At 36.6% G+C, this 26729-nt stretch overlaps 1 protein-coding gene across 1 annotated transcript in view; it reads right to left on the bottom strand.

Moving 5' to 3' along the window:
- The window catches only part of CTNNA3 (catenin alpha 3), a 584821-nt gene extending 563531 nt beyond the window's left edge, over window positions 1-21290 (bottom strand). Inside the window, exons 1-3 of the mRNA XM_026059969.1 lie at window positions 21273-21290; window positions 14726-14832; window positions 4354-4546 (exon numbers count right to left, since the gene is read on the bottom strand). Of these exons, the coding sequence (XP_025915754.1) occupies window positions 4354-4546; window positions 14726-14827 (295 nt within the window). The 5' untranslated portion in view covers window positions 14828-14832; window positions 21273-21290. The remainder of the gene's footprint in view (window positions 1-4353; window positions 4547-14725; window positions 14833-21272) is intronic.
- Window positions 21291-26729: the final 5439 nt, after the last annotated feature.

Consider the following 26729-nt stretch of genomic DNA (forward strand, 5'->3'; position numbering starts at 1 on the left):
TACCCTATTTTGGCATTAAAAAAAATATATATATATATATAATACATATACACACACACACGAGTGCCCTTTAAAACAACTTCACCAAACCATATCAAAAAGAAGACATGGCAGTTCCTCAGTTATCAGGCTAGTAGCTTTCCGGGTGAAGCTCAGAGCCCCTTGACAGCCTACGCAGGCCTGCCTGGTGATCCATTTTAACAGAGTTCCAGAAGGAGAATCAAAATGCGAAGGAGATAGCCCTTATAAAGTACTCTTTTGAAAGGAAGCTCAAAGAAAAATGCATAAAACCTCCATATTAAAATGATCAGACTAAGTCTTTGATAAAACTTTCTAGAGGTAAGAAACAGCAGAAACTGAATTTATCCAGGAAACATGCCTGCCATCCATTAAAGCAACATTCTCTTTCAGATATCAATAGCAAAATTCGACTGAATTTGAGAGACCAAAATCTCATACACTGACACTGTTTATTGAGACCGAACTGCAGTCAGCTAAGCCATACCCATGCCTCCATTTCTGAAAACATTACAAGTCACTACTTCATGAAATAAGTTAAATACAACATATTCTTCTCATGTCTGCTCTTCACTTGGCCTGCTAACTTGTCCCTTTACTCCCCCAAGATAATATTATGAACAGGATTATCATCATCATCATCTTGAAAAGTCTATCGCTTCTCTAAAATGAACTCTTACACAATGAACTCCAAAGGTAACTGGAGCACTTGCCCACTGGCCATACCCATTCAAAAGAAATAATCATATCACAATCTTCAACTTAACATGCTCAGTGTGAGACAGAAGCTAAAATGTGAGCAGAAGAGAGATTTTAATTTATACTTTCCAGGTGTTCATCTGCAACTCTGGGACTAATAGTTTGGTTCAAATCTGAGTGAAATTATGTAGAGGATTGTTTCAAAATTCCACTATACAGTAATAGAAGCTGCAGCCACATACAGAAATTCATAACTGATTTAAAAGCATACAAATAAAAACACCTGCCAGTCACCATAAAAAAATACACCCACAGAAAATTAAATACTGTATGCTATGACATGCACAGCATGTAGCTGCATGCAAACACAGTTTATCAGAATTTATGACCCACATCCTTCCAGAGAGTTTGAAGAAAATCACATGAGACATTTAACTGCAGCAAAATGTGATTTGAATAATATGCAATAAAGTTACATATGATGTGGCATACCACAGATTAAAAATAATATACAGCTCTAAAAGTCTAAAAATACCTGCAAAATTAATAAGTTATTTATTGTACAATTGTTCATGAACTTCTTAAAATTAACTTGAACAGTTCAGCAAATCCTTGAGGAAGATGTGCTGAGAGCACTCAATTTGTCATTGCATAATGATAGGTGATAATATTGACTTAACTTTCTTTTAAAATGTATGAGATGTATATAATCTACTTTATGTATTATTTATTTTTGTAGTCATCTCTGGTCTTGGCTGAGAATCAATAAATAAATTGAAAGTGTGAAGTAGTTTTACATTATCTATGTATAAAAATCAATATAAAACCATATATTTTCTTTGTATCCTGTGTTACCTGCCTGGAATGGATGGGCTACAAGAGTACTCCAAAATGAATGACTTTTTAAAAAATCTCAGCTGATCAGTGTAATAGATAACAATGATATTTGCTGGTTATAACACTTTTCATCTCAAAAGCACCCTGAAGTACCTCAGACAACATATGCATGCATCATAAATTTGGAAAAGTAGCCACCTCTGGAATCAGGAAGAAGCCAATATCTAGTAATCACTACCTTGAACAACAGCAGAGACTCAGAAACTGGCCCAGCTGAGCATGCAGGAAGACAAAATACAAAAGAAAAATTACCTGAAGTAGTTGCAATTTTACTAAGGGCAGATGATACAAAGACCTGATTTAAATGATTGATGCACGGTCCTTCAGGCACAAATTGTCATGTGGCTTAAGAATGCTGCTCAGCAGTGAGAAAGAGATTAAAGTCTACTTTGCCCCCACTAAAACCAAGCCTGGTTACTAGCTCATCCGATAACACGGCCTGACAATTTTTTGSAGCAGGTTGTTGTTCTTTGCTTGCCTGTTCCCACTTACTTGGGAAGGCTTCCATCACTCCCTCTTAATCTGATCCCAGGTAAACACTGGGAACCATTCATTTATGAAATTCAAGGAGTATTGACGAGAGGAGGTCTTTCCCACATGGCCATGAACTAAGAGCATTACTTTTCTGTCCCCTTCTTTCTCCGAGACCTTCTCCCAAATCAGTTTTCAAGCTTGATTTCTACAGAAACCTGTTTTGGACATCTGTCATGCAAGATATGACTATTTGAGCCTGGCCTTATTCACCCAACTAGGCCCGATCTTCCATGGGGAGAGCAAAAATCAACAAAGCAACAGACACAGCCTGAAAGAAAAAAGGTGACTAACACAGTGTTCTCAGTGGATCATAAAAGCTAGTCCTGTTCTGGGAGTCTGGATGGAAACGATGAGAGAGGTCATTAGGAAATTGGAATAAGGCATGAACTGGCCAAAGATGAGCTGCTCTATCAGGGAGGGCCTTCAGAAGCTTAAACAAAGAAATCTTTCTCCTATTGTAGTCTCAAAATGTAACTCCAGAGTGCCCTATACTATCTTCCCAAATTAAATCCTTGCTACTGCACAAAAGAAGGAAATGATCTGTTTTTAAACTTCCATCTAAAAGACATTAATCCCTGATTCAGGAAAACAGTTTTTTTCAAGAGGAGCACTGAAGCATGTATTAACTTAAACATTTCCTTAACAGCCACTGAAAGTAACAAGGGATATCCTGTCTTCATTGAAGAAAAAAAGAAAAAAAAAAAGGCAAAACACCCACTGATGTGTTTTTCCACAATGGGGCCTAGCTTGCACACTACTCTATCAGTGCTATCAGAGAAATTTACATTCAGGTATCTCAAAGCTGAGACATCCACACACCAAAACATATTTTTTATAGATATCCTAACTTCATTTAACCAGACCTACTTATTAGCACTTTAAAATAAATTGACAGCTGTACAGTTATTGTCAATGCCTGGCATGCAAGTGATATGCTTAATAATTATTGCTGTCTCTAAAATGGTTCAATAAATAAATAAAACTACCTTTAAAGCACATTTGGAAAGTATACAGAATGTAATAAAACATCTTGCAAATATGTTACTGCTAATAATTCATTATTCAAACTAGGAATTAACTATCTATGAAGTTTAGAGACATCAGAATCAAATGCCTTGAAAAGTATCATTAAACTATTTTCAAAATAGATAAATACCATAATCCTAGACAATTACTGCAATATATAATGGGCCAAACTATCATGATTTGTATCCAATGCAATCTTACACAGTTTAGCTGGACTGAATGCGGCAGGAGTCAAAGCAGTATTTTTTGTGTGTGTGTTGTCAGTGATATTATGTCAGAATATTAGCTAATCTAATCAACCTGGAAATGATCTTTTTGATACAGAAAATACTTTATAATTTCTAAATTATTTTTAAAGCCAAATACTACTCTCAGTGAGCCAGGCAAAATCTTCGAAATATCCAGTACAACTAAAGGGTTTCTTCCACCAACTTTTTACATTGGTGGCTACTGCAGGACTGTTTACAGAATTAAGCCCTTCACAACATCAAATGTCTGGTTTAGGCTTTGTGTGTATCATTGCCAGGTCTACATGCCATTCGCTTGGTTTTCACTCATTAGGCAGTTTAAAATTGGTGCATGAATATTTAGACATCAGTAAGCTCTGTAACTCTTATTTCATGTATCTGTTCTCCAGTAAAAAGTGAACATTCTAAATAGTACTGAAAATCTTAGCTCAATATGGTTCAAGTTGTGCTAAACTCAACAAATATTTTGATAAGAGATTTTGGTGAAAATGCTCCAAAAAAAAGTTTAGCTGAAGCAGTTTAATGTTGCTTGGTTTCAAGCAGGGAACTACAAAACCTAAAAAATTTTAGTATGTTCTTCATTTAAAAAAAAAAAAAAAAAGTATTTTTCTCCATAAAAAAATTCTTCTCCTGTCCTGAATTCACAGGGAGACAAAAAATCCCGGAGTTATAAATATGAAAAAGGACTATTGGGAAAAAGACTCAAAATGAGATCCCCAAAAAACCAAAAAAGTAAGCAAACATAATTTTCATGCAATGAAAAATAAAATAGAAGAAATTTGTACTTCCCAATATGGCCATAGCTGGAAACAGCTTCTATCTCATCATGAATATTTTACTTAAAGATCTTTTTCTTTAATTAATTTTGATACTGAAGTTACCTGTGTAAGCTAATCCCTTGTGGTACCTAAATTATTTGTCACATACTTACTCTCTTTTCGGACATCATGGAGTGCTGAACGAAGTTCCTCTTTAAACACAGTTGCTTCCTTGGCAATTTTTGCTCCCTTGTCCAATAGATTCCAAGTGGCTTCTTCCACAGAAGCTAGCAAGACACGAGCTCTTTTGGAACGTCCCTTTTTCTTGCTAGAAGGATTCTGTGGACAGTTCACTAGTGTTGTAACCTACATTTAAAAGAAACAAGATGACAACAGTGGTTTAAGTTCTTCAATAAGTAAGTTAATATTGTTTTCATATTTTAAAAATCAAATTAATATAGTTGAGAATAAGCAATGGGATTCTCCCCACTTTGGAGAGGGGCAGGCAAGCCCAGCATGCACAGTGAGAATGGGCAAAACTATCAATTAAAGTTTGACAGGTCACATTACCTAAGATGCCTGATCTTTGTGTGCTTCATTCTAAAGGCATCAAAGCAAAGTCAGTGGAAACCTCACTGTCACATTAGACCTGACACAAACTCCTGACACTGCTTGTTGTAAAATTTCTTTATGATATAAAAGTTATTTATGGTATTTATAGAGGTTTCAGCCAAGGCAGGCATTACAACCAGTGCTTCATCTTCCCACACTTCCCTATCTCCCAAGCTATCTCAGGAACAAATACCCAAGATGGGTACAGATACATCTCAAAATGCTTTCTCTTCTTGCAGAGGAAGATCACAGTGGTCAGAATTCAGCACTTCAGAACTCTGAGAGGTTTTCGTACATTAACGTTGCACATAATTTTACCCAGAATCTAGATTACAGCAGCTTTGTCCAAATTATGGCTTTTAACAACACACTTCAACATCCATAAAGAAGTTATTTTTATACAGCAACCCACGCCACATTCCTCATCAACCGAACACAACCTCCACACTCCAACAGAATGTTTGTAACAAACTTCTCTGAAGCATTGCTTGAGCTGTCATAATAAGGGAACACGCCTAAGAGATTTTTAAAGAAAAGTGTTACATAGACATTTCAAAACAGTTTATTTTCATTAAATTCACTGATGTTTTTTCAATCCTCTTACTTCTGTTCTCTGTGCCAGAACACAGACAGTATAATATTAAGTAAAAATCTAATCTCAAAGCTCAATGAGCACGTTTTATGTGTATATAATTGCTTCATGTTTATTAAATGGCATTCCAACCATCTTAAAGCAGCCTATTTTTTTGTGCAGCAAGGGAACTGACAACACCATTGCATAAGGAAAGCAAAAGTTGCATATGAACTTCCTAGTCCAACATGCAACTTAGCTCATGGCTGCAGCACAGCTTGTGGTTTGAGCTAGTCTATGGAAAAGTGCTCCTTTCACAAGCATACAATAAGGATAAGGTCCTGCATCCCAGTTCACTGTTAGACCTTGCTCATGATTTCATACACTTTCACGCTTTTCATGAATCAACACTTTTAAAAGCAACTCTAACAAAGATCTTCAGGGAAGCATTTCTATGAACACATCCTCAAAAGAAAAAGCCTTGACCTCTACCTTATTCATGTGGAATTTTGGGATAGAGAACTAAGACCAACCACTTGACATCAACTGCCTTGGAAAGTCACAAGGGAGACAGTCACATAAATATCCCTGGCTCAGATTATTAAAGAGAGCTTGGGTATTTTTCTGACTGTAGCTCAGCCACAAGAGAAAGTAAATGAAATTATTGCACATAAATCAACCAGCTGGTAGAGAAAGCACTGAGAGTAAGAATCTAAATATCTTAAATTCTACAAACCTAAAACATTATTTCTAGAGCATTTAATGCAGCACCTATGATCACATTTTGAGAAACGGTTAAACAGCTTACAGGCTGATACTTCTAACAAGGAAGGCAGAAAAATGAATGCAAAAAAATTGGAAGCAACACCAGCAACCTATTAAGTTAAAGACATCATTTAAATGTCTTACCTTTTTAATCACCTTTCCAAGAAACATATTACTAGTATATTTTATATCTCTGATTTTTACTCTAGTTTCATTCTTAAGTAAAATATCATTCCATGTGGTGTTTATTCACATGTTTTGGAAGAGGAGGAAAGCAAATAAAACAAATGGAAAAATACAAAAAGTAGTCACTCCTACAGGTGAAAGCTCACAACTGCAAGGCCCTTCAACTTCAGCAATACTGTCAGGAAATATCAGAAGCTAAAACATAGTGATTTCCATGGAAATGGGCTCAATGCTATTTAACAGAGGCAGCTTCTTATCTCAAATACCAATCAAAATTTGACAGGTAGTCCTTGACTCAAAGAGGTTAAGGTGTACAGAAACACTACTCAGACTCCTCTAACACAAATTCTCAAGGAGGAATGCAAACACTTCATGCCGATCTCACACAGAAAGAATTGAACTACACAGTAGTTCATGTGGTGCGCCCTTTAGAGCCATTGTCAATACAGTTTGTACTGTAAGGATAGAGCACACAGTCAAAATGATAGCATTATAGGAAATAATCAGAGAAGCTTGTCCTCATTTTTCTAGCTTATGCCTTACTGCATCTCCCAGTTACAAATACACTTTCTTATTACTATACACAGCATGCATGTCTCCCAGCATTCAACAGAAATCATTATCATCAAGAGGTTATTTTGTATCTTTCGGAAGAGAAACAGAGTTGTACTAAAAGCACAAGCTTTTTTTAAGTGTGATTTTCAAGCCCATATGCCTTCACAGCTGTAAAGCTGAGTCATGTTGTTGGTACTTGTTATTGCCAACCTACATTAGGCTGGAGGGGGTTTTTGTCATGGTTGCCCCAAATACTGAATTCCTAAGGAATTGTGCAGCAGTTCTTCAGAAGCTATATTCAGTTCCTGACCAGCCTTTAAATACATCTTTTATTAACAATCCTTTAATATTGCAGTAGTTAAGGAAAATAATGTTTTGGTACCTTTAGTACCAAAAGGGTTGGTTCACTTTTGTTACTATTATAAAAGTAAATCATCAATCACAAAACAGCCCTTCACTGTTGAAAAAGTATTTAGTTCAGGATAACCGCAATCCTAGACACTTGAAAAAAATGAGCACTTGAACTCAGCTGTCTAATGACACTGGCAAAGCCACCTGCTTACTGTTTCAAACACTAACAGCCCTTTGTCTAAGCCAGATATTTGGGTATAACAAACTATTGACCATACCAATAAATCCTGGTTAATCATTTTCACTGTGCTTAAATGTAAGCTCACCATGTAGGGAACTAAAAATACAACAGCATGTGGCTTGTGTGTGTACAGCCAAACTTTTATCGGTTTGGATGACAGGTGAGAATAAATGCCTTTCAACTTGCCTATTTTTGATCAGTGATACAAGGGACACTAAAATACATGTGTGGTTGTGTGTGTTCTGTAAAACTTTATCTCTTGAAGCCATAAGCTTTCCTTAGGTTGTATATAWGTATCAAATATAAATAGATAGAAAAGATGATGTTCAGGAAGGAAAAGTTCTTACATATATTTGTTATATATACATACACCTAATACACATACCTGTGTGTGTATACATATAAACAGCTTTATATATAATCTCCAAATACGTGGCAGATTTGCAGCTTATGAGATTTGAAATGATTACAGACCAAGGGTCATTAAGAAGTGTTTACTGCATGAATTCATGAAGCTATATTAATCTCTTCTAGTCTTATCTTTCATAACTTTTATTTGTATATAAATTCAAAAGAAAAAAGTCTTATGATACTTTGCTGTGGAAACAAATTTATACCTTACCATTACTGTAATTATTACATAGTAATATTAGTAAAGATATTAAACGATTCCAGTCTCTAAGGATGAAGTAAAAGAGGATATTTTCCATTATATTAATTGCTGTATTTTGTGAGTGAATCTAGCACAAGCTTGACAAGTATTAGGCATTAGCTATGCTAATGAATCACTTCATGATCTACAGATTGCTTCATACTAATTGTTCCATGACAGAGGGCATCTCTGATAAGAGCCCAGACTTACAGAAAGATTGTTTGTCTACCCATGTTCCCAATTCACACCATGGCAGCTGTCAGCTGAATGGTGTCAACTTTGACAACTATCATTTTTAATGTGCCAGACGCTTTTGCCAGCAAATCTTGATAGACAACTTTATTTAAAAGGCTTCCCTTTGAAATCAATGTCCCTAAAACACTTGGAGTAACAGGAAGACCATGGACAGAGAGAAACCCTTTGAGGGGGCAATCAGATAGGATTAAAAAACCTCCTGTTTGCAACACACTGAAAACAGCATGCAGGTAGTACATCCTCCTGAAAGTAAAGTTTATTAGGCTGGACATGAAAATAAACTAATGTAATCATGCCACTTCCAACATGTGAGCTTCTATTGCTACACAGCGCTGCACAGCACTGTTTGAACTTCAGGTCAGGCCACCGTCCAGGATGCAAAAAGGGACAGGCAGTGAGACTGGTGGCCTGCAACCCCCTAAACATCGTAATTTAGGGGGATTGTGTTATTTAATCCCAGGATGGATGGGAAAGCTGCCAAGTCAGAAAGTGTTTTTATGCAAAACAATGGATCATACTATTTTCACAGTTTCAAAAAGATCACCATTGTCAGTTATAGATTAGAGGGAAGAAGCAGGGAATCTAGCTAAGTCATTTACAAGGCAACTTCCACATGGGCTCTTTTCCTTTACTTCCTCCCTGACACTGTTAGCCTAACAATTATTCTAAAGTTTAACATAACTGGGTAGTACAGACTTCTCTTTCCTATCAGAGCATGACAAGACTATTAAATAAAATAGAACATAAATCTCAAAATACAGTTAAACTGTGTTCAAAGCAGCAACTGCCAAAAGAATCAGGCCAGAGCACAGTATTTTTCATTTTTATCTGTGCCTGGTCTGAATTTCTTTTCTAATCACAGATCAGTTTTCAGCTATTGCCCTTTCAGCACCTTAATAACCCTTTAATATTGGCTTTAATCTCTGCTTTTGCATTTTCAACATTTTTTGTCTCCTCACTTCTCAAAATTGCCAGTTTCCTTCCCTGCTACATTTCTGTTGTGAGATAAACAAAGCATTAATGTTGAGAAGGAAAAAAAAGAAGGAAAAAAAAAAAAGGCCAAACTCTGGTTCAAAGAATTCAACTCTTTGAACCAAAGAGTTTCCATTTTTAACAGACTCAACCTTTTTAAAGAAGCTTAAGAAGATCATTTCATTTTTACAGATGAGGTAGTTTCTTTGTTTTGTTCTGGAATGCGGTTTCTTGTTTCGTTGGGGTTTTTTGATCCTACAAAACACAAGTTAAGATCTTTATTAATTTATGTTCCTTCATTTTCTCTAGAAATGCCCACAGTGTTGCAGCTGCTTGAGCACAGTCTGAACTACTGACATTATAAAATAGGAGACTTTCTAATGTAGTCTATCAAAGACATCTAGGCCTACCATTCTGAAATTAATTTCATAATCCATCCACATAAGATGCTCCAGCTTGACAACTTTGAACAAACTACTGAGCTGTGACTCAGGTTTTACACACCGTCAATCATACCCATGCAAAAAATAAAGAATTAAAGGCAGACAAAATGAGTGAGAGACAGCTCAGGAATTTGAAAGATAATTAAGAAAAATGAATAAAAAGAGTTGGATGAGTGGGCTAAGGAGCAGCAAAAGTTTAAATGAGGAAAATATAACTTTGTTAAAGAGAAACTACTATTTTGATGAATTGATTGATTTTAAAAAGTGACTCTTCCTAGAACATGTTATAAAGCATGATCAGCACCTCTTCATTTTTATTAGATGTTAGAATATATTTAGCAGTTCTATAATAAATAAAGGACTTGTCCTACATGAGAGTGCAAATAAACCTGAGAACAATAGCACCAAACACACTTGATGTTTTCTTGTCCGCATCTTTTATCTCAGTATTCTTCTTCCCTCCAACCTTATTATTAAGTACTGCTTCCTTAATTATAATCTGACAGTGCCTCTCTATTTGGTGACCAGCCTTTGGCAAGTCCAGGGAACCAGCATGCAAAGGACTGACTCCCAGGACAAAGCAGGAAAGATGCCATCACAGCAGTGCATGTGAAAAGAAGGGTATTTCTGGAATAATGAAATTTACCAAAAATATATGGGTCTGAGTGCAGTCAAATGAAGCCAATTAATGAGTTGGGAGAGAAGAAAATATTTTTCCTTTAATGTCTGTTTAAATACAACAATAATAGTTTCAGTATTAATTCAAATGATGGTTTTATTTATGTAGCATCTCTTTTTTTTAAATTTAAGATTTGAAACACTTGAATTTGCAATCTGAAAAATTATAGAAAGCTTGGTGAATATGTCATTACCTTTTTTAAAATGTACACCCCCAGTTCCCACATGTCTATAAGTAAAATAACAGCCAGAGGACAGTATTCAACCTGGTTTTGCTCTATTTACCCACAGTCATTCTCCCAGTAACAATTGTGATTGTTGATTATTAACATATGTTACTTCACAAAGTTATTTTCTTGTAACAGGCATTATTCAGTGGGCTTGGAAAAATCTTAACCAATGAACCTCCGAAACCATCTTTACAACCTGAAAAACTATATAAATGTTCTTTGCACATTAGCCAATGGAAAAAAAAATCTGAATGTGAAGTCACACTTTCTCATATCAGTAAATTAGGCAAAAAAGAAAAGTCAACTCATCATCAGCTACCTCCTCATGTGAAAATGAACAGAAGCATAAACACATTCCAGGGTGGAGTAAGCCTAGCGGATTGACTTCACAGAGAAAACAGAGAAACAGCAAAGCAGCACTCTTCAAGAAATCACAAAATTTTCTCATTATATTGCCAAGCAGTGGTTTAAAATAACACAGTGCATATGCATTATATTGTGTGCAACAATACTGGAGAAAAAGCATCTAATCTGTTGACACAATTTATTGCAGATAGGTGCAAACATGAAACTGATCTTTTCCTGTTAAAGGAAATGGTAGACTAAAATGCATCAGAGGCTGGGCATTCCTCTAAAACAACCTTATGTTACTTACGCTCTGGAGAAAAAGTTTGAGATTAAAGATAAATCAAGGCTAAAGGTGCAGAGTAAAAAAATCATAAATGGAGAGGCTAAAGATTTATGAACACATATATCCAGAAGTCAGACTGACAGAGCAAGACATATTATCTATCAACTATCGCAAATATTAAACTGTAATTTTGAGTCTGTTGCATGCAGATTCCAATCCAGAAGCAGCTGGACATTCTGCATTCAGTACATTTACATATATAACATAAAAATGATAGAAACCATACAATGGAACAAATGGAGACCAATGACAACTGCTAGCAGTTATGGTTTTTGTTATATGTCCCAGCAGAAATGAAACATTTAACTTCTAAAAATGAAGTTAATTCGAAAGTGAAATTCAGAATTCAATTTTTATGCAAGTATTTACATCTCTCAGAAGGCCACCTTGGAATCATACTCTGAAGTGGCAGCCAGATAATTGCTTTAGGGCAACTACCCAAAAAGGAAATAAGGGTACAGTTACCTAGGAAGAAAACTACATACTGGTATTTTGTACCACCTTTTATGATCCACTTTCTATGCCTCCTCTCCTCCTGCTGCAATTCTATGCCTCACAGAAACAGGTTGCTTCTGTTCCTATCAGTATTACAACATCTTTACAGACAAACAAAGAACTGGATCCTTTAAGGTACTGAAAACAACTCGCACTTTAAATAATTATGCTCTCAAATTCATCATCTTTAAATCTTTTTAAGTACTCAAGCTTGACTATTAGCACTGTCTGTTCTCCACGCTCACTGCAGAGCACTGCTCCCTGAAGCCTCCCCACAACTGCTCCCAGAATCCCACCTGGCACAGAACCACACCTTTCTCCCCAGACAAAGCCCCAGAGTGTGATCTGGGGCTTGCTCCAAAAGGCATATAAACAGGACCACACCAGGTCCTGCTCCCTCTGCCTCGTCTAGTCTTCGTGCACTATCCCAGGAGGTCTTGTACTCTCCCATCTGAATGCATGTAGCACACCCCAACAGAGTACTGCTGTGAAAGCATAAATATTGCAGACTGTGATGAAGTCTTCTCATTATATTGGATACACAAAAATGAAGTATTATTTATAAAGAATCTTGGGGAAAAAAATGGCTCAGGTCCAGCGAGAGGCTATTTGGGGCCACAGGAAATTCAAATCCTTGAGAAAGCATGCCTCAAGCCATCCCAGAGCCTGGGGACTCACAGTTGCAAGAATCTCCCTGGCAACTTTCATGGCAGAAAGGTTTTGCACCGAGGGGGGCCAAGCTATGTCAACCAAAATGCAAGAATATGACTAAAAATGATCTATTTTAAGGCCCACGATAAGAACTAGCATGGTCATGTGGTAAGCTTGGAGCAGATAAGTATTGTGTGTGGCATACACAGCATGCTACAGAGCTCTATGGTTTAGGGGGGACAAAAGCCTGAGGGATAAAGTTATGATGAGCATGGTTGAGCAATGGAACAGGTTGCTCAGAGAGGTTGTGTAGTCTCCACCTTTGGAGATATTCAAAACCTGAATGGATTATGTCCTGAGCAGCCTGCTACAGGTGACCCTGCTTTGAGCAGAGGGGTTGGACTAGATAATCTCCAGAGGTCCCTTCCAACCGTAACTATCATGTGATTCTGTGATAAGTTACAAGTGAGGAATCACTCCAAGTGCTATGCTATAAACTGCAGGGGTGCAAGCCATTCTGCACTGCTGGCAGGGGATTACATCTATTACTCTCTTGCTGTGGCCTGAGGGTATGTTTACAAAGCAGTCATTGCTCTGACAGCAGCTCATGTAGATACATATTACAGGAAAATTATAGATGTAGTCCAAAATTTGATGCAAAATGTGTTAATGGAAAGACTCTCATTAATGATGAGAAAATGGGTTATATAATAAGCCCTCACAGAAGGGCTGTTCAGAAGAGGATATATGTATGTATAGTTGCTCTGAGAGATGTTCATCCCATCACTTTGAAGCATCTGACAATGAAAGTTGGGCTTTACATCCCCCTATTATCACTGGATAATATAATAATAATATAATGTTACCACTTGAAAGAGGTAGGAGTTTTCAAGTAAGTGATTCACAGCACTTTAATTAGATGCCAAATTAAACAGTGTTTAGCCAGCTTCAAGATCCCAGCCCACGGATCCATAGTGAAGCAAACTTTAAACACATTAATAGCGTAGCAAGAGCAGCAGTCTCAGTCCAGCTTCTTGGACAGGCTTTATAGCTTCTCCTGAGCTCCGGGATACACATCTATACTGCTAGCAATGGTCAAGCCAGCTAGTTTAAAGTCACCTTAGGCTTACCTACACAAACTGCAGTCAGAGCAGTGACTGCCAAACAAACATACCCACAGGCACCAGGGAAAGAATACTAAACAAGCAGTGTACACCTGTGACAAGTAGTTTGATCTGCAACATCTTGGCAAAGCTAAAAGATAGTGATAGGCTGGCATACTTGTGCTACATGTAATTGACTGATTAGAAGCAGGTGCCCCAACATCTTTGCATTAAATAAGAACAAAGTTCAAAATAGTTTGACATTCAAGATGGAAGATGTCCTTTCTATTCTTTCTCCTATAACATATTCCTACAGAGGTCTTTTAATACTCTTTTAGTTATACACAATATATGGAAAAACAGTTCAGATCTTCTGCAGATAAGTCCTTTCCACTGTATTGAAAAAGACATTTCTAACCCATGCATAATATAGACATAATGTGTTAGAGATGCTCTCATTAAGCACTGCATATTTAAGTGGTGGACATTTAAAATAAAACTTGAATATGCTGTCCTGAAAAGAAAGTATCATCAACAAATCTGACAGCCTTTTTGTAAATCCCTGAGTCCAAATGTTGTTTAGGTTGAAGGAAAAGTACTCAAATAACATTTATACAATGTGCAATAGTTACATGATCTTCCAGCATCTCTTCTAAAATATACAGAATATGTTTGTTTTCATGATTCAGATAAACAAACTCACCTAGAGATTTCAAGCCATCACTTTTACAGTCTTCACTACTTAAACTTCTTAAAGTTTACCACTTAAAATATGAAACACTTCATGTGTTGGAACTCCATTTGTAGTCCATTCTACATTTACACATCCACTGGATAACACTGCACAAGAAACTAGCTAGAACATGCTACATTTGTTGTAATACTCTGTGGTGGAATTTGTAAAAATGGAAGTGACTAAATGAATTATCAAACTGGGAAAGTGTTTCCCCTGGACAGTTCCTGAGCCAGAGTATCCACTGGTACAGAAGAGCCATGGGTATGCTTTTCACAATAATGTCCTTAGCCAAAGTTCTTCACCCTTATTCCCTTTCCTCTAACAGATACCCAATTTATTTTCTGCACTATTGAAATACCTGAACTATCAATGGTTCCAGTAGTTTCTCCACAGTAAACGTCTGGATCTGCAAATCCTGAGGATCAATTTTCAGTTTAACATTTGGCGCTTCTGTTGACATTTCACCTAGGTACAAAACAAAAAACTGGAATAAGCAATCATGATAGCAAGTCTCACTGCACTGTCAGCGCCCTGAGACCACTTATTGGGGAAGAGACTTGGTTCAATGGCAGGCTTCAAATTTCAAGAGATGAAAGAAATCTTTCTGACTCCTTGTTTCTAAATTGTGAAAAAACACACAGATACTTGCATAAACTATAAAACTATAAAAAGACCTAAGATCATACATTCTCTAGTAGTCAATAGTAATAATAATGAGCTTTTAACCAAAATTTATATATTGTATTATTGAATTAATCATAAAAGAAAAATACTATTGCTATACACATTATACTTGTACTTTAAACAATATGTTAAATGACAGTGATCATAATGAAGATGTTAAGAACAAAAACATGTACAGCAACTCTTTAAAGTCCTGGCAATTAATGGCAGGAGAAAGTGAAACATTTAATTTACCTTACACTCTGTAATACCAAACATTTTCTAAGTGTCAAGATAGATTAAGTCCAGAAAATCTATTACTGAAGTCAGTAAGAAGGATTTAAAGCTAAATAAGGTCTTCGAAGTGAATAAATTATTCATTAGGAGCTTGATCCAAAGTCCACTGATATTAATTTAAGGGTTTTCACAGAATTCATTGGGCCCTGATTCAGGCCTTTGGCCACCATGGTGATAAGTGTGTGCATGCTAGTACAGAATTATATCTGTAGTTTTGTCAAAATGTAACTAATTATTGCCGCAAAACAAAAGACATTTTTAAATTTCCCAGGAACTTAATTTCCCATAAAACATAGCTCAGCAAAGTCTTTACAGGCAATAAATATTTCAAACACACAAATAATGGATACCTGTCCTTTTTAAGGAGGACTTATTACAACCATTGCTGCTGTATAATAAAGTAATAAGGTACTGTGACCACGCAGGCTAAAGAGATATATTGTCACCTTCTGGTGAACCTAGAATTGATTTAATATGACACAATAGGTTTAGAGTTTCTATAGCAAGTTTATAGCATAATAGGTATCCACATTTCACTTGCAGGCAAAGACAACATTAATAGTAATTAAAGAATTAAGGTTAGACATAACTTAGGTTTTTGCCATTCTCAGTAAAAGGTTATACAAGTGCCAAGTTTATTGCTTTATTGTAAGCTATACTAGTTGCAGCCCTAAGTTTTCGTATATTCAGTTGCAGACATTCAGGTGATAGCTTCTGTAAAGAAATGATTTTTCAGTTTTAATTCAAAGTCAAAAGACACAGAAAACAAAAACTTGGGATCAGACTGACCAGAATTACACTTTTCCTTCTATTTAAATTATTTAATACAAGAACTCTAGAAATATCAATGCAAATTATTTCACACGTTTTACTCTTTTAGTTTTTAGACACTTGTAACAAAAACCAAGGAAAACAAATTCGAGTCTCCCAAGATTGCCAACATAAGTGGTTCTCCTTCTGTCCAATGAATCAGTGAGGGCTTCAGAAACCCAGAGGGCTCCTAGTCAGCAAAGGGGCTGCAGCCCCTCTGCAGCTTGAATTGTCATGTATACTCCTCTGTGTGGCGACGTTGCATCTGTGCAAGTGTATGGATCACACCTCTTATTCCCACAGCCTCAGGTGCAGCTGTCATGAAGTGCTCTGAAATGGATCACTGTCTGCTGATTCTATTCAACTCAGCACAAAACACCTCTATTCACTGAGTCGGGAACAAAGCAGACTGAAAACACAACATAGCTGTAGAGGCTGGTGGTTAGGGTATGCTCCTAGAAGGCAAAATACCTTGCTTCTAACCTTTGCTCAACTAATGTTTTCAGTATTTCAGACTAAGTAGAACCACAACAGACAGAAGACATCAAAAGTTACCCAACTCAGAATATCTACATGATGGCTTAACATAAGAAATGGAAGCCAACCCTTCCCCATCTGACTGATGACCATTGAGCCAAAGGCACATGGAAAATGGTGAGAATATTAATGCTTAGTTTGGTGGCTTACCAGTCCTAGCTCTCTATTGTGTCTATTAACTAATAAACAACTGTTTTGCACTCAAGTTCTGTATGTCCTACTTTCAGAGTCTCTTTGAGCACAGTAAAATTGCCCAAACAAAAGGGACCTGGAAACAGTGTTACAATTAAAAGGATTTTTTTTTTTTTGGTGAAACACAGGAGAAGGGGTTATTTTTTTAAACAAACGTGATAGCATCATGCATGCAATCTGATTAATAAAAATACACCATGCACATGCTCCGAGACCAACAACGGAACTGGTTTACAAAAGTACTTCCATGGTTAAAATCTTCTGTGTTCAGGAGAGTATTATGCTTACTAATTAAAACTAAGTACTTGCTCCTCATCCCTCCATAGGTTCGGAAGTAACCAGAGTGTAGACCCTCTGAAAAGCTCTGGAGGAGGGCAAGCCCCCATTATAAAAGGGACATGGTGACTTCCACAGGAGTATTTAGTGGTTGGCACTATAAGCATTTAAGTGGTCAGCCCACTGTTTCAATAATGGAATGATAACAGACAAACCACGCATGGCACCTGGAAACCCTATAATGCAAGCAGAAAACCACTGCACACAAAGGCATTACACTCAGGTAATTGATCTAAGAAGCATCCAGTTTTAATCCATGCTATTTATTTATTTTTAAATCCAGTGAAAGATTTGTAAGAATTTGCAGCCTTACGCAAGTTAATGGAGGTTTTACTATTTATGCCAATGGGGCCAGTGATTCATCCCTAGACTTTCATCTAATCATAGAAATAGATTTGGTCTCATAGCTGAAGGACTTTTAATGCTGACATAAGGACACAGCTTATGACTGTACTAAAACACTTCTTTAGTTTTATCCTTATCACAGCCACAGTCTTGACTACTTAAAAGGAGAGCTTCATTCAAGCAAGAAATAATGGGCAACCACCATGGCTGTGGTCCTGACTTAAAATAATCCTAACAGGATAAGATTATCCATCTCTTCTGCTAGGACTGGATCATTGTTTCATCAAAGCTCCACTTCTGTTCCTTCCAGTTTTAATTCCAATTAGACTTTTAAAAATTAATGATGACTTTCTACAAAGCTGCACTGAAAGTAAAATGGAGGTTATGCACACAGTCTCCTCACTGCTGAAATATTTCCATTCTATGATCCTTCCACCTTATTTTATCAGTTATTTCAGCTTCATAAATCTTCAGTTAATTGGACCATACATCCCCAAGCAATAGTTTAGATCGCCCAATTTTATTAAAGAGTTGCTCACTGTCACTAATCTTAATAACTCACTAACATTCATTTTTGAAAAAGGATATCTGAAATGTGAAACATTAAGCAAATACTTTAGCATTTTTCATTCTCTTAAAATAAAGTGATTTCTTCGGGATAAAAGTTTTATACAGCTTTTACTTGACTGTATACTCTAGGCACCATCTAGTCTCTACAGAATCATTAAACTGTAAAAATAACCTAATATTGTAATCAATTCTTGATAATATACTGGGTCTGCAACAAAACAAGAAATAAGGCAGACTCTCCATCTGCTGTTCAGTGGAGGAATCAAGAAAAATAAAAGATATGATGGGTGATGATAATCTAAACCATGCACCCTTGAAATAGCATATGAATATAGTTCTTGTGGCCCTTTCCCACAAATTCATAATCATTCACAGGGCTTTATAAAAACTACAGCTTTTGTCATCATGAAACTGCAACACCTCCTGGTTTCTCAATATTATGTACATACATCCTTGGTGAGCTTCTGAACTCTGCAAAGAAAGCTCATTCTTGCAGTTCCATTTAGACCAAAAGACATGCACGCTCTGTACTCACTCGAGCAAGTTTTATTTTTATTATGTATTTAATCTGTAGTATTCCTCACCTAAATATTCATTGGCTCCTCATGCACGGGAACTAAAAACAAAAGTAAAACCAAATACTTAACCATATAATACTCCGGAAATACATTAAATATGGAGTATTATAAGTGAAGTCTCCATGTTTCAAGATTGAGAGGCAGAGTATAAAATGCAACCTCGAAAAGATGACACCTATCAACTGCATCATTCTATTTTTAGCAACTAATATTCAGAAAAGGTTCCATGTCTGAAAAGTAGATTAAACCTCAAGCTTGTCCATAGCTATGACTATACAAGAGTTACTTCCAGCAACATTTGCTATATTAGCAAGAGCTATCAGTAACCTGGAAACCAGGTTCCCACTGACATTTAGACATCCACACACTTTTGAATTAAAGATAATAAATATTAACTAAGATCCCTTTTAACGTGTTAAAGTAAGCTTTCCTACAATACCAGTAACTTGCTCTGAAAGCCATAAATGTCCATCATGCACATCCCTACTCTTCTCAATTTGTTTCTACATCTGAACTTGACTCCTATTTAATAGCTTCTTAACCTGCCTCTCCCATAATAAATCAACAATGCATAAGCCTTTGGTTGGAGCTGCAGGGTTGGCAGATAGGGTGTGATATGCCTATGCCCACCTGTTAACAAGTTGGTGCAGCATAAGAACTTCCAGCCACACAGCACAGAAGCATCCAAGCTGCTGAAAAGTTGCTTCTTCTGATGAAGCCCTAGAATTCCACAGGATACTCTCCTCCAGCTTCACTGGGATTGCATCAAGCCAGATCTTTTCATATTTTTGAAAAGTCCTTTTTTACTAGCTGGCATAATCTTTACCAGGCTCCCAATATAAGGGCATCTCTTGAAATCCATTACAACTATTGCAAATCAATGGTACTGATACTGCTGTGAATTCTTTCCGGGCAAGATCTTAAAGCAGTAGCATGAGGACATGTTAAGAACTGGATAGAGATAGCACTTTGTGCTTCTACTAAGATTTGAAGAAATCATGAGATGATTTTCACTTTATTTTTTTCTGCAGATACAGTCATGCTTTAAGTTTGTAGTGGCTTCACCTCAATTCATTGATAAAAGGGTTAGTAATTCCTTTACTCAAAATTCAGAAATAAGGTCTTTGTTGCTTGCAGCAAGAGCTGCCCTCCCTTCTTTCTGCACATCTTCTATGCTACAGATCAACAATGATGGCCAGGTCTTTCATAAAATTTGGCAGATAAGATACAGTTGTAATTATAATCACTTGTTCTTATAAGACATCACTATGCTCCAGAATCCTACCTCTGAACAGCCTCAAATTTGTGAACTGTTACAAAGGCAATCCCCTTTTTAGAGCTCAGAAAAATCTCCATGTGCTGTGACTTTCTCTCTCTTTTTTTTCATTTTTTTTTAAACTCTTCCATGCTTTCTAAAGTAGGCATTTTTATTCTTCACTTTGGTTCTGTCACAAACACTTTTGAACGCAATAGTGATCTTCTTGCATTCTGTCAGTCTCATAAATTATTATCATTAACTGAAAGTCAAAGTAAAAAAATCATTTTCATTGTGAAAGTGTTTTCATTTTCTTAAAATTTTAATTATATTCAAAGGTACAAATAACCTATTTAAAGGCTCACTAGCCGATTCTAAGGTTTTTTTTTTTAATATTCTAATACCTCCTGCTAAACTTCCTTAAGACAGCCTAAACATGAGAACTAACTTGCAAGCCAATGCAGTGAAAACTGCAAAATCTTAAACTATTTTGATACACTGACTTCAGATTTTTAATTTATTAGGCGCTCTCTACTGTTATTTACTATATTAGTAATTAAATATTTATGTAGAATAAGGCTTTTTAATCAAGGCAAGGGTAGTGTAATAGAAAGAAAAATATGTCAGCAGTAAAGATCGTTCTGGGGCTTTTTCTGATATTTCCACTCGCAAAGCAAACTTTTCTCCTTCCAGTTTCCTCATTAACCAAACAAGTTTTGGTGTTCACCTCAGGAAAAAATGGAGATCACAGTCCATTTTTTTTAAAATGCACATATTTTCATAAAATGCACTGCTCCAGTATAATCTGCTCTCTAATTACAGCAGGGATCTTGACTGTGAGATATTTTGGTAAAAGACTGTTATAACCTCACACTCAGGTACATTAACCTTTACAGTAGGCAATTTCAGCACCGCAGACCAGCAGCTCTTACAACACTTAGGATGTTAAGCACATGTCACAAGATACAGTTCTTCTGTCTCAGAAGAGCCAGAAAAGCAACCACCTGCACACTTCAAGTGCAGCATGCTTTAAGATAATACACATTTTGTCTTTTCAGCAGATGTGTCCAAACTGAAACTGCTGAGTGTTTTGGTTTAAGAAAAAAGACACATGAAAAAAAGGCAAAGAAGTTTGCATCAGCCTGCAATACAATGTGACCACCGTATCTGCAGTTTTTAGATGATGTATAAGTACACCATACACAGACAAACTAATCAGCATCAGAAAGCAGAGCCTAAGATATTCTGTGTAAATTAGACAAACTTAACTTCAGAATCTAATTCCTGCTAAATCATTAGAAAGCCAATAGCATATCACTCACCTATCCTAGAAAACAAATGGTCCATATGTAGAACTAAAGCAACTGTCTATGTAATTTCCTTGGGTTAGGAACTTCAGTGCAACTGCTCTGGCTCACTATTTGGCTTCTGAGGCATCTGCAAGCGGATTGCCTGACAAGCTCTCCAGTGTATTTCAGGATGACTGACAGGACACAGTGGCGGCTGGAGGGGTGGCAGGGGGATGGGCATCCTTAAAGCTATATACTAATGCAGATATATGCCCTCAAAAATTTAGAGGTTAAAAAATTCCTTTAAATCCCTTTTGAGCAATTTGATGACACAAAACATGCCAATGCCATTACTTGTGGTGCTTATGCTTGTAATTTTCAACACAGCTATTATTTTCCCATGCATTCTGGTTGTATGCCAACTTCTGTCTCAAGGCAATGACTCAGACTCAGACTTTTGAACTAGACAGCAAAGGGATTCATCAGGCTCTCACCCAATCACTTGGCACCAAATTTGTTTTCTTTCTTTTTTTCTATTGTATGTTATCCTACACTGACAAACACTATATCATCCTATCAAGTTCACAAAATGCACAGGCCTACTGCCTTCTAAAAAGCAGGAAAGACATCAGAAATTGTATTTTATAAAAACAAAGTAGTCTGAATGTGTATTTTTAAACAAGGAACACATGCACAGGACACACAAGGACTTCCAAGACATTAAGCACTCCTGAGAACATTTAATAGAATATGTTTTATTACTTGTTCTTAATTTTATATTATATAACTTCAATTGGTGTCAACACCACTCTGGAACTAATATTTGTCAGCCCTTTTGCTACAGAATCAGTACAGTGAGTACAAATCAGGTTTTATAGAAGCAACAATAACAGTGAGTATGTTTTCCTTTAATCCACTAGCTGATACAGAAAATGATATTCAGAATGCAGAAGAGTTATCTGTTAAAATTTACTAGTCTTGTTTGCAGTAGAACTACATGGACTTTTTCCTGCTTGAAGGCCTACTGTACTTTGTGGGCACTAGAATTTGTGCACTAGACTGGAGCAATACCTCTGCCACCTGGGAAGGAAAGCATCACACCTCAATCAGTGAGTTTGTCTTACACAAACTGTCTGATGTCTAGTAAGATACTAAATGAAGATTTTTTCCCAGAGTTGTAACATTCAGAATGGCATTTTCTTTCCTTGTTTAACAGTAATGCCTACTTTTTCTATAGTGATTTCCATCAAAGCACTTTTCCAAAAGGAGGTCACCTTCTAATATTATACAAGGAAACACAATCCCAGAAAACAGAAATAATTTGCTCAAGATTACACAGAATGCCAGTGGCAGAATCAGGGATGCAATGATCTAGTCACTAGAGCGCATTACTCTGACTTTCTTTTAACTGTGGTCAATAGACAGGCTAAGAGTAAAACATTTCCAAACATTTCCATTTCCAAACATAGTTTGCAATATAAATCTAAAGAATACAATCTYGTCTTCCCTACTTGTGTCAGTTACCCAAATATTGGTATTTTTTATTCTTAGTAAGGCCAGTTAACATATTCTTCTCCCTTAAGTATACTATCTAAATTATTGCCTTGCCTGAATGAATGCACTTACAGTCCACTGCACCACACAGATGAATTCTAGGAGACATTCCAGCAGAGGTGTGAATCCTATGGTCTGACCAGCTGCAGAGCTTTTGGCTTTGCACTAACATGCCAGACTCTGCTCTCCAACCGGTAGCTATCTGGAAATATGCATTACAGTCCTGAGCCTATAGCCACAGCTAGGAAAACCTCCTCCATTGAAGTATAACTACGAGAATTTCAGAGTCTAACAATGCTCTCACCATATGAGCACTAAATTAAGAATTTCACTGTTATCAATGAAAGTACAAAGGATATACACCATTATGAGTGACAGCAGAACCAAACTAAACCTGTTCGGCCTAGAAATGCTTCAATCTATCTTCAATCCTATCTCTTCTAACACTTCTTCCAGGTACATTTTTCTAGGTACTGAAGTTTTGGGTCTCAGAACTGTAGTTGTGATATTTGAGACATTGAAAAAGCATTTACTTCAAAAAAAGACAGAAAAGAGGAGTTTTCATTAGCATTCTTTAGACCCATTTCAAATCCTTCCTTAAACAAAAAAAAGAAATCCTTTGATGTGAACTTCTCTGCTATTTTCACTGCATGCACTTTGAGCACTGAACAAGCATCCCTCTCTAAGTGGCATACAGTTCCCACATGAATGGCTATCCTGTGCTGGTAACGATATGTTAAGAAGGTTTGGCTCCAAGTCCCCCCTTTCTTATCACTTTTAAAGTGTTCCTATCTCTATTCAGAACCAGAGACTCTGTTTAAATAAAGTTCAAGTTGACCTTGCACTAAAAATAGTGTATCGCTCACCTCATTAAAAACAACTAAACAAATAATTTCCATGATGTGCGATTGAAAGGTTTTTCAATGTTATTTTTCTTAGAAGGAATCCCAGAGTTTCCTCTTTCTGTTGAGCATTATCTATTGCAATATTATGTTATATCCAGTTTTGCTTAACAAATGTTTATTTCTTTCTCAATTGCAATGAGTTCACAAAAAAGTTTTTCTTTCCGTGTACAACTGCTACTCTTCACAATAGACTTTGTGTTTCATATCTATGCATTACACCAGCTTGCTTCACCATCAAGTACCATTTTATGTAGCTATCTTCAAATTGATATAGTCTGTAAAGGCTTGAATTCTGACTTTGTATTGTCCAGTGACCCAAGTAATATAATCACTCTTCCCTGCTGTCTACAGACATGCACAAAATAAACCAAAAATTAAGGGTAGCACATGCAATCACCATTTCTTAATTTTATACTTTGAGATATGCATGAGAAAGAAGGGAAATGTCTCTCAGAAACCACACCATCCTTTGAAGTCTACAAATAGCTACTTTGTTATCACCTACAAAGGTACCATCTAAAGACAGAGGACAAAGAGAAACAGTATTTAAACAAAACCATAATCCCACCACCACACCATGCTGTATACCTGGACAGATCTGATTCTAGGACACAGATTCAACCTTCCACAAGGGCTCCTGGCACCGCATGACACATTTCCTCAATCAAAACTCAGATACTGGTTCCAAATCAAAATATGGCTCAAAAGAGAAACCTTACTTAGTTGCTACATCATTTCTGATCAAACAGCCTCAGAGATAATATCTCAAGATATTCCTGTTCCTCTTACCCTCCCCTCCTCATTCCAAGTCACCCTCTAAGGAATCTGGCTTAATAATACCCTACAAAAAGATTGTTCCATTTTGGATTAGTTTCCTAATATGAAACAAGAGATGAGAAATAGGATAGAACAGTGGCAATTTCTTATGTTTTACTTTTTCTAAATAGCAGTCACCATGTCTAATTCTTTGCTGTTAGAAGTCTTTTGGGCTTCACCAGCTCTGAACATACTCCTTGTCTTTAAGAAGAGAGCCCTAAATGGGTTTTATATAATGGAAAATTGTCTTAAAGTACATAACCTTTTTGAAATATGACAATGCATTATACTGAGTGTAACCACTCTTCATTGCCCCTCACTTAGGAACCGTGCCTTTTATATTTTAATATCAAAAATAATTGCATAAAATTGCTTTGTACAGTAATTCAGTATTTTCAACACTGAGATGATAACCTGTATTTGCATAAACCTTCCTTGCACTAGAAGCAACATCCAGCAAAGAGGAGATAAGTGAAACTTTGTTAAAGGAACAGCATTCACACAGTATTTTATCTTTCCTTTTACAGGATTCCAATACAGAATCAAGCGACAAGTGGCTTCTTGCCACTTCCTACTTCTACAGTATTCCCACTTTTACAGTATTCCGATATGGAATAAAATGACAAATTTCAAATGGCTTCAAGTGACAAATCACAATGATTTCTTACACACTCAGAACCTAAAAATAGCGTTTAATTGAAAAAAATTGGTAAAAACTTCTAACTCTGAGTTTTGGGGGTAATTATTTGATTAAGCGTCTATAGCTCAATTCATAGCTTACTGTTCTTTCACCAAGTGGAAAATTCCCTTCATTCACCCTCAATCTTACCTTTTGAATCAGGAATCTAACGAAAGATCCTGGAAACAGCTCTGTGAAGAACCCTTCCTGAAGCAACTTGATTCCAGAGGCACCGAGAGTGAGACAGCAAGTTTGACTGCCTGTCATTTCTAGTCTGTGATAAACAAAATAGGAGGAGAAGAGTCAGAATGGGGAGGGGAGTCCCATTTGGGACCTCCTCCTAAGCTGTTAGTTCTTGACTCCACTGTCAACTTGTTACTGAAAATACCATTTAACAAAAGCCCAAGCTCATTCCTAGTCATGCAAACACAGTTTGTCACTGAGCTTTTAGACCCTAAGTTAGACCCCATTGAAGTCAGTGGCAAGACCCCCTCAGAAATCAGTGTGGTTCAGATTGAACATAAGAGGGGGAAGGGGAACAAGGAAAGTAAAAGTCATTATCAGAAAACCCAGGACAAATACTGTTGTGATTCACATACTGTAAAATTTCACACAAACCATGGTGTACATAACAATCTTCTTTATTTACCATTGTGAAATACTGAAAGCATATTTCCAGATTAATAATCCCACATTTACAATTTCCACCAAATTAGCCATTTAAGAAACAGACATCGGTGAAGGTTTGCTAATTTTTAATCTTAACAATAGCACTGCAGTACATAATAGTGTGCATGTCAAAAAACTGTGGAAGTTCTGAAGGGCAGAAGTTGCGCAATACTTCCCACGCGATTATCTATTCTGCTGCTTAAGATTTTAATGATCTTAAACCATTCAGCCTGCAACTTTTGTATACCAGGTCCATGTGTCAGGCTGAACTTTCTTCCTGGAAAATTTCAGCCAAAACAGTTTGGCTATTTTTAGTTGATTCAGGTGAAAGGCAGCCTGAAGGCCAAGGCACTCCAGGACTTGCTAACAGCTGGATTTGGGGGGGGGGGGGCAGAGAGAGAGACCCAAGGAGTAGATTTTGGGACTACTCACAGGTGAGAAGAAACAGGACAGAGACAGAAGTAAACAACAGGACTGAGATAAGTGGAGGGCATGAAACAAAATGTATCACATTTGGGCCCTGTCATAGAATATCCAGCCAATTTCAGGAGAACATTCTAAGGATTCCTGGATTTAGTTAACTTTAGTTAACTTAAAGCTTCATAGAAGAAAAATATTTGAAAGTCAGGTAAAAGGTAATACTGCATACAGAATATCTTACAGAGGAATTTTTCCCCCCTGCAAAAGCATCAAATATTATTCATAGAAACTAAGCATACTTTTCTAGATGATAAAGTAATTATGGAGAAATATACCTGGTATTGATATGTTAAAGTTACAATTTTATTCATAATTGACTTCTCTCAGAATTTTAAGGTTCAACCATGAAAGATAAATTCTTTCTTTGCCTACCTCCAACTCATGAAT

The sequence above is a fragment of the Apteryx rowi genome, unplaced genomic scaffold (genome assembly GCF_003343035.1).
Source record: "Apteryx rowi isolate R43461 unplaced genomic scaffold, aptRow1 scaffold_162, whole genome shotgun sequence".
NCBI lineage: Eukaryota > Metazoa > Chordata > Aves > Apterygiformes > Apterygidae > Apteryx > Apteryx rowi.